We start from the raw sequence: 8,864 nt of genomic DNA, 5'->3' as shown, positions 1-8,864 counted from the left end.
AAATGCCGGTAAATTACTTTGCATGCAAACTAAAAAATTCTATAATTATTCATTACACTACAAAAATCCAAATTACATTAAACAAAAATATTATTTTTATTAATTATGGTTTATAAAAATAAAATTAAAAAAAAACAAGATCGAATGGTCATTTTGGTCTGGAGAAAAAAAATCTTGGTAGCACGGGAACTTGTGATTAAAAAAAAAATGAAGACCGAATGGCCAATTCGATATGGGAAAAAAAACCTTCTTACACCATTGACTGGAAAATTGTGAAAAACTGAAAAAACCTTGGAGACCAAATGGACAATTTGGTACGGAGGAAAAGTAAATGTGGAGACCGAAATGGCTATTCGGTTTTTATGGTTTTTCAAAAAAAAAAAAAAAAACCAATCATACTGATTTACTAAATTTGATTTAATTAATTATGGTTTATAAAAAAAATTCTGTCACAAATGCATGAATCTTACAAAATTTTGAAACAAACCGGAAAGAAAACGATTTTCTATCTTTTCATTACAAAGTTAACTCCATTTCGGCCAAACCAAGAACCTGTGTTGCAATAATCGTGTTTATTCCAACGGATCCTCTGATTGTTCTCTAGACATATATATGCTAGTTTAAATTTCATTTATGTACGATGGAGAATCGCTAACCCATGTTTACATTAATAGCAAAATATAATCGTGGCACAAAATGATATCCAGAGAGATTCGTAATAAACTTCAATGTTGGTAGCTGCTACCAATCTTTAAAAAAGAAAAAGAAAAAAAAAAGAAAAAGAAAAAGAAGAGAGATTCTAATCAACTGCATGAAGAATAATTAATGTTCCAAATTTAATAGCGCACCAGTAAAGTAAAGAAGCTCAAATATAAAATCAAGCACTATTGGAAAAACGTTTAACAACTTTATATATTTTAAGATATTGTGCCATATTTTTCTATGTATTATAAACAAAATTGACCCATAATATTTTAAAAATCTTTATAACATCGGCCTCCAAATTCTTTGTAAGGAATTTTTTTTTATAGTTGACCTCCATAATTCAAATTTATGCCTCCGCTCCTGGCTTGATGGATTAATGGAGTAGTTAATTTGGTCAAAATATATGTGCATTCTTGGGAGATTTGAATCTTGAATTAAAAAAAAAATCAAGAGAACTGTTTAGTCAAAACGTTTAATTACTTCAAATATTTATTTTAAACTAAAATAAATATGTATTTATTTCGGTTTAAGTATGTTAAATATTTATTTTAAACTAAAAGAAATATGTGTTTATTTCGGTTTAAGTATGTGGGTATTTCAAGATATTTTAATGTTCATTTTAGCTAATTGAAATGATACTGATTTTTTTTTTTTTTGGCATGAGAGAAGTAGAGACTGACTCTAAAGATTTTTCCAAACAAGATGCAAGCAGTGGCAGAGCTAAGTGAAGTCAGAGATAGACACTCGTTTGCTTCCGATTCAATTTTCTTTTATCAAAAATAAAATTTTATTTTCGTGTCCTTTTAAATAAATATAAAATTACACTTAAACTTTAAAACTAATAAAATTATTCTCACCTCTAAATAATTATAAAATTATTTCTTGCTCAAAATTTTTATTTGACCATGTAAATTATTTTGGCTCGGCCTCTAACCGTAAGTCAGAATATTGGTCATTTTTTGCGTCCATTTTGGAAAAAGTTTCTTGTCAAAGCACCACCGCTTAATATAAAAGGTGGCGCATCTTAGAAGCATAGCAAATTTTAGATGATTATTGATGTGTAATAGGTTATGTAGTGCAAATTTTATTATTTAGAAGAAAGTCCCTTTTCTAGCCAAGTCTATGAGCACTGAATCACTGAACCATCTGTCAAAACATAGAGAGGAGAGGAAACCAAATAATCAAAACTACGCAGGTCCGTTTGAGTGAGATAAAAAAATAGTGCCAATTCAAATTCAGATTAATGACTATTCTGAATTATTATTTTGTATATTAGGTGTGTGTTTAGGTTAATAATTGAAAATTATTTTTTGTTTTTTTTTTTGAATTAGTTTGTTATTCTACTAACTAAATTTAGTAGGGGTAGTTTTAAAAAAAAGGTGAGGGCTGATTTTTAGATTTTGTTTTCCTGAGGATATGATGGAAATTTCTCCCCTTGTTTGCATATTCGAGCCTGTCGTTTTCTGATCTCTCTCAGCTAGTCCCTGTTCCATCTCCTCTCTTTTGGCTTTTCTCGTTCTCTAATCCCGAGAGAAGAAAACGAGAGGGGGATTTGATTTTTCTTCTCCCCTCTTTCTCTCCCGTAGATTATTAGAGGGAGAAATCGCTTGTTTTGTTTATATCAAATGCTATTTCTCCACATCTTTCATGCAATTTGGGCGAAATTTCGCGATGCCCATTACGAGGGAAGCTATATAGTGCACGCCGAGACGAAAAAGCTCGGGTTTTAGCGGCAAGTTCTCTGAGATTTTTTGCTTCTTCGGAGGTACTTTTCAGACGATTCATAGATTTGTTATATTTTTGTTGTATTTGAAGCTACAATTGAGTAAGAAGAGGCCATTGGGGCATTCTTTGACCTATTCCCCTTCTAACTTTGTAATAGTTTCTCAGGTTATCTCGTTGTGTTTTTACTGGCATTGGTATCAGTTGCTGGATTTTTTTTTTTTTTCTTCTGGAGGGGTGCTTTCGAATAAAGTAGAAGATATTAAAATATCCAGTGCTTGGCTGGTAAAGATCCTCCTTAGTTTCAGTGATTTATCCATGGTCCATTTATTTTGAGTAATTTGATTTAGTAGACGTTAGGTTGTATAACGTTGGTATTTGTGATCAATTTATGATATAAGTGATGTTAAACTGACCTTTGTTATCATGTGAAATTGTGAATTATATCCAAGAAAAAAATCCTACCTTATATTGTATCCAAGGAAAAATCCTACCTTATTTTGTTACTTGTTCCTTGTCTTAGGAAAAATTATTTTCGCATGTGTTCGGCTGTATTTTTTTTTTAACCTTTTTCTCATAAGTACGCGTTATTGTAAAGGTACCATCAATAATGTATGTCCTTTTTAATTTAATAAAATATAATCAGCTTATGCTGTTATGCATGGTTTCTTTCAAAGACTCAGTCTCAAGTTCTGTCATCCTTTGACTGGTCAATCCCATATTTTTGAACTACCTCTTATATACCAAAAATGATCCAATGTAGAATAAGCTAATGCCAGTATGTTAATATTAAGGACTTATGGTACATGGTACATTAGGTTGTCATAAGCTACCGGCTCATTTTTTAGGAATAATTTCATGTGTGCCCTTTTTAAACCATATAATATCATTTGAAAAAGGTCCAAGTGGTTGTGGATACTGCTACCATACATAGCTATTCTTTGTATCGCCGCTTCAATATTTTGATCCAAAAGATGTCCTAATTGTGGTAAACGGGTAGTCTGGAATGTGTTTGCGTCAATTGAAGTTGGGTTCAGGCCATTCTAAGGTTCGGGTCAGTATCAGGTCAAATTATCTTGGGTCATGGCGCCTCAAGTACTGAATCAGTTTTAATCAGGTCTATAGGTCATTTCAGTTAAATATTGTGCTGTTTTTTTTGGTTTCGGAAATTCAGTGCACGGTACTAAAATTCCTTTTAGGTTTATTTTGGGTTTCTCTAAGTCGGATTGGGCTATCTTAGGTCAGCTAATGTCGGTCTATCAGTATGTTTTAGTCCTATTTGATTTTCAGATTGATTTTGGATTTTGAGTCAATCTGGTTAATAACCATGTTGGATTTTAGGATTATTCAATAATGCTTAGACTGATTCATCTCCAGTTAATTTGGTTCAGGTGGAAGTCATGGAAATGAACAGGTATTTTAGTATGGACCAGATTTTGCCTACCCTTCCTTTCTCATTGCTTCCCTCCACATTTATAAAGGGGAAATGAGGGGTTGTTTTGGTGCTTTTTAATATCCCACCTGTTTTGAGTTTGCCTACCCTTCCTTTCTCATTGCTACCCTTAATTTCTTAGTACTAGTTTTGAGTTTCACTTCTTAATAATTGCAGCGAACTTCACTTGCATGCAACTTGACCAGCTGCATCGCAGAATGGAGGTTGACGAGCTATCCTGGGATTCCTTCCCATTGGACCATTTCAAACTCCCATTGACCACAAAACCCACTGACTGCCGCACAGATCTCGATGCACCTGATATCCTTACTCTCTCTGACCTTTCTATTGACTCAGTTTTACCTGACGATGTGTTCGAGCGAATCTTCTCCTTCCTTCCCATCTCTAGCGTGATTCGTGCCTCTTTGACATGCAAGCGGTGGCATGAAATCATTCACTCACGCCGCTGTTCCTTGTTTTCCCCCGGTAGCAAATCCAAGCCGTGGTATTTCATGTTCACCTGCACCAGTGAGGCCTCTCCAGGTGGGTTTGCATTTGACCCGTTAACCCGCAAGTGGTTCTCTTTCCACCTGCCTTGCATTGAGAAGTCAAACTGGTTTGTCTCCTCTTCCTCTGGCCTTGTCTGTTGCATGGATTCAGATTCATGGAGCCGGGTATTTGTTTCAAACCCGATAATTCACGAGTGGAGGCAGCTTCCAGAACCTTCCGGAGACTCTCAGCCCGACTACAGCACAGTTGCAATTTCTGTTGATAAGAAATCTTTGAATTATATTGTTTCATTGGTTAGGTCGAAACAGGTCTCAGATGACTTCCATCAATGGGAGTTTGTGGTCCACCTATATGGGTCTGGTTCGGGCAAGTGGGTCACGCCTGTTAAGGAGGTTTTCAGTGGCTGGAGAGGTGGTGATGACAGTGTAATATGTAATGGTTTTTTATACTGCTTGATCCAATCCACTGGTGTAATAGCAAACACTGTACCTCGGCACAGGCTTATAATGTACAACATTGTTTCTTCTTCTGGTTCTCTCATGCACTTATCGATACCCGTGCCGTGTGCACTGACATGTGGACGATTAATGAACTTGAAAGATAGACTGGTATTGGTGGGTGGAATTGCTAAAAATGACCGGCCTGATATAATAAAAGGAATAGGAATATGGGAGTTGTGCCAGAATAAGGTGTGGAGAGAGGTTGCAAAGATGCCCCATAAATATTTTCAAGGCTTTGGGGAGCTTGATGATGTTTTTGCTAGTAGTGGGTCTGATGAGTTGGTTTATATTCAGAGTTATGGGTCCACAGCTCTATTGGTATTTGATATGGAGAAGAAGCAATGGAGATGGTCAGCCAGGTGTCCTGTTAGCAAGCGCTTTCCTCTCCAGTTGTTCTCTGGGTTCTGTTTTGAGCCAAGACTGGAGGTATCCTGTTAACTGCTATATATCTCCAGTTCACCCTTCTGGGTTTCATTTTTCATGGTTTCGAGAGACCTCTGGAGGTAATTCTTATTGGATATTTCCAGTTCCTTCTAGGGTTTCGGATTTGCAGTAGTGTTGATGGGTTATTGCCTTTATTGGTTGGCAGTGGGCTTTTTTTGTGTAGTTCTTTGCAAGATGTTTTGTAGGAAGACTAAGGCTTCCTTTTGACAGGAGATATCCGGGTTGATTTTGGCCCATTGTTTGGTTTTGGCACTGCTTGAGCATGTGATGTGCTTTTTAATTAATCAGACAAGAGTTTACTAGTTTAGTGTGCCTCTGACATGAAACTTGTGGAATGCTCATTTACTGTTCTTTTATCATGGCTAGATTTCTTTGACAGTTTTCTTTATAATATATATCTGACATGTGTTCAGTTTAATGTACGGGTTGAATTTTTCTTGTTTGTTAGTTTTGGCAAATTTGACATTTAAGTATCATTTGAGTTGACAAATGAACCTCATTTGGATCAAGCATACAAGATAAGAATGGTACACGTGAAAAATATTGGCATACAGTTGAATAAGAGCTGGACTCTCTCGACTGTGGTAAACTTTGTTCGCTCGGCAAACTCTGTCGACTATGGTAAACTTTGTTCAATTAGAACAAGAGCTGGAATTTCATTGATTTGAAGTATACTTGCCAGTTGCCACCAGCTCCACACGTCCCTAGACTGCTCCAATTTGCTCGATTTTGCTTCCACTGCATGAACGACGACCCGCTGAAGATGTCTTCCACCACACTGCTGTATAGAATTACCTCTGCTCCTTGCTACTCCTGCACTATACCCACTCGGCCACTCCCTATAGGAGGTGTTGGGTAACCGCTCTGGGAACCACTGTGACTGTTATTGTACAAATCTGCTCAGATTTTGTGACAATTTGCTTGAAAAGTACAGAACCTAATCCAAGTTATTATTATATGTTCCATTTTGTTTGGAAATAATAAGGCCTAATCTCATTTATGGGTTATAGCTACCCCCTGAAGTAAAACTAGGCCCATCCCTTTTTTAATGCCAAATTTTCTTTTAATTTGATAATTTCAAAACTACATCAACCAATAAGATATGGAGAACCTTAAAGCTATATGCTATAAATTAATAGATTATTTAGATTGATGGCTTCTATTTATTGGTTTTAAATTTATCCGGACCAATCTTTACATGCCGAAAGGACTTGATACTTGTTAGCAATTGTTGTTCCTATGTTTGGCACAATTTGTAGAGTCTACAAAGTCAACTCCAAATCTCTCTTCTTTATTTGTTTAATTTTATTTTTACTTTTTGGAAAAATTGTTCGCATTCTGTTGTGGTTGAAATGGCACGGTCAAAAGTGAAAAGAGTACAGACCATTCTCTTTCTTTTGACACGAAAAATAATACTTTTTTTTTCTTCCATATACTCATTTCACTTTTTTTTTTAATGAAAAAAGAACTTTTAACAATGCTATTATCAGTAAGATCAGTATTGTAGACTTTTTCTGGATTTTAATTTGGTTCATTTAATACTTGAGGCTAACTCCGGATTAGTCTCGTTGCAGGGTTACATCATAGAACTTGGAAATAGGGACCCACAAAGAATATATTAACTAAAATACAGCCTCACTAATCACTATCACAAGTCTGGTCATCTAATATTATAATAATACAACTACAATCCACTAAATAATATCTCTTGTGGTACTAAATCTAAGTTGACAGAGAGACTGCCGGATATGCCTATGATGGGATAGACAAGGATGGATTTAAATCCTAATCAGAGATGATTAAGGATAACTTAAAAATTAACAGCTATATCTTTTATATGTTATAATTTTTATAAGTACTAATATTTTTAGACTTTCTTATAAAATAAAATTACTCTACAATAACTTATTATTGCGTCTCCAATTTAATTTAATATTTTTTATAAGTACTAATATCTTTTAGACTCACTTATAAAAGAAAATTACACTACAATAATTTATTATGTGCCTCCATTTTATTGTACTAGGGTGTGATGTGCTCATCAAGAGAGTTTGGTGAACACAACTTCAAAAGTATATCGAATCAGCTTCAAAATACAAATACAAACCGTTGAAATCCATGTACTTCATGAGTGATGCATGTACATGTAAAATTTTAAAAGTTTCGAATTTATTTGCTACAAGGTCAAGCGGTTAAAAAAATGATGAAAAATGAATATATAAAACAACTTATAAATTTTTTATAAAAGGTTCATTTCTTTGACTGCTTGACCATGTAGCAAATGAATTCGAAACTTTCAAAATTTTACATAAACATGTTTCACTTATGAAGTACATAGATTTCAACAGTTTAGATTTATAGTTTAAAGTCGATCCAATATATATTTGGAGTTGTGCTCACTAAAGTCTCTTGGTGAGCACATCACACCCTATAGCTTTGCTCTGAAAATAGATATAATTTATGTAAAAATATGGTTAATGATTAGACGAGCACAAAATAATGTACGGCGATAATGATAGTGAGAGCTTCTCATCATGGGACGCTGAGTGATCCATCAAATACTCAAAACTGTCTGGGCCAAACTGTCCACGTGTGAAAATGCCTCACAACAGCACCTAATTTAAACCTTGATTCTATCATAAGTGGAAATAGTTAGGTTATATTAACATCTGTTTGAATATAATTAAATGAGTGCTTATATTAACATCTTTTTGAATATAGTAACTTATGTAGGACAAAATATAAATTTTGGTGAACAAAATAAAATTTCATAATCATTTCATTACGAAGGCAATGTTTGGTGATCTTTAATTAAGAAAAGAGAAAATAAATATTACTAACTAATAAAGTATACCTAATTGTAGACTACTAAAGTAGACCTAACTGTGCTGCAATAAATAAAATAACCTAAAGGCAATAACCAAACTAATAATTGGCACAAATTATTGACATTTTTTTTTTTTTTGGCAAAATGGCGTTCTTGATGAAACCAACGCGAACAAAGCGATAAAGGAAACTAATGAAACTTTTACGAAAAAAGTTGCTTGGATGAGTATCGAATCAAATTCTATCTGATATTCAATCAAAACAGTTCGATATGCATTAAGATTCGCACACACATTTAAATTTAAGAAGTGAATTTAAAAAAATTCTTTTCGCAAATCTTAATATGGACCAAGACAACTGATCGGACATCTGACTGTCTAAATTTTTATTGTTTCAAAAATGAGAGAACCAATGAAAAATTTTGGTGCACATTCATCAAAAGAAAATTGGAAGAGTGACAAAGCTGTAAAGCCTTTCCAATTGGAGTACACGTAGGAATGTCGGCCGATAGGAAATGGCTCTCCAAGTCCAACTCTGTGGCAAATAAAGCCCAACGAGTCATATCACATTTTCCCCCTCCCAAAAAAAAAACACAAGTCATATCGCACGATACAGCCATGAATGAAAAAAAGTGTTTTATATTAGAATTTACGAAAGAGGAGGGATCCAATTGCATCAATTTTTGGTGATATAAAATTATATTTTATAGTTTTAAATTTTAAACA

At 34.3% G+C, this 8,864-nt stretch overlaps 1 protein-coding gene and 1 long non-coding RNA gene across 2 annotated transcripts; one reads left to right on the top strand and one right to left on the bottom strand.

The window, feature by feature from the left end:
- Nucleotides 1-2,277: 2,277 nt before the first annotated feature.
- LOC144546796 (uncharacterized) lies at nt 2,278-4,178 on the bottom strand. The gene is made up of 2 exons (XR_013508879.1): nt 4,042-4,178; nt 2,278-2,459 (listed from the first exon to the last, which is right to left on the bottom strand). It is a non-coding gene; the product is annotated as an uncharacterized LOC144546796 (long non-coding RNA).
- Nucleotides 2,344-5,429, top strand: LOC144546795 (F-box/kelch-repeat protein At3g61590-like). The gene is made up of 2 exons (XM_078295354.1): nt 2,344-2,470; nt 4,037-5,429. The coding sequence occupies exon 2, from the start codon at nt 4,051-4,053 to the stop codon at nt 5,305-5,307; it is 1,257 nt and encodes a 418-aa protein (XP_078151480.1). The 5' UTR covers nt 2,344-2,470; nt 4,037-4,050; the 3' UTR covers nt 5,308-5,429.
- Nucleotides 5,430-8,864: the final 3,435 nt, after the last annotated feature.

This window comes from Carex rostrata, chromosome 30, assembly GCF_964058835.1.
Source record: "Carex rostrata chromosome 30, lpCarRost1.2, whole genome shotgun sequence".
In the NCBI taxonomy this organism is placed as follows: Eukaryota; Viridiplantae; Streptophyta; class Magnoliopsida; order Poales; family Cyperaceae; genus Carex; species Carex rostrata.
The sequence above is the reverse complement of the archived record's forward strand: the minus strand, read 5'-3'. Positions and strand labels throughout refer to the sequence as shown.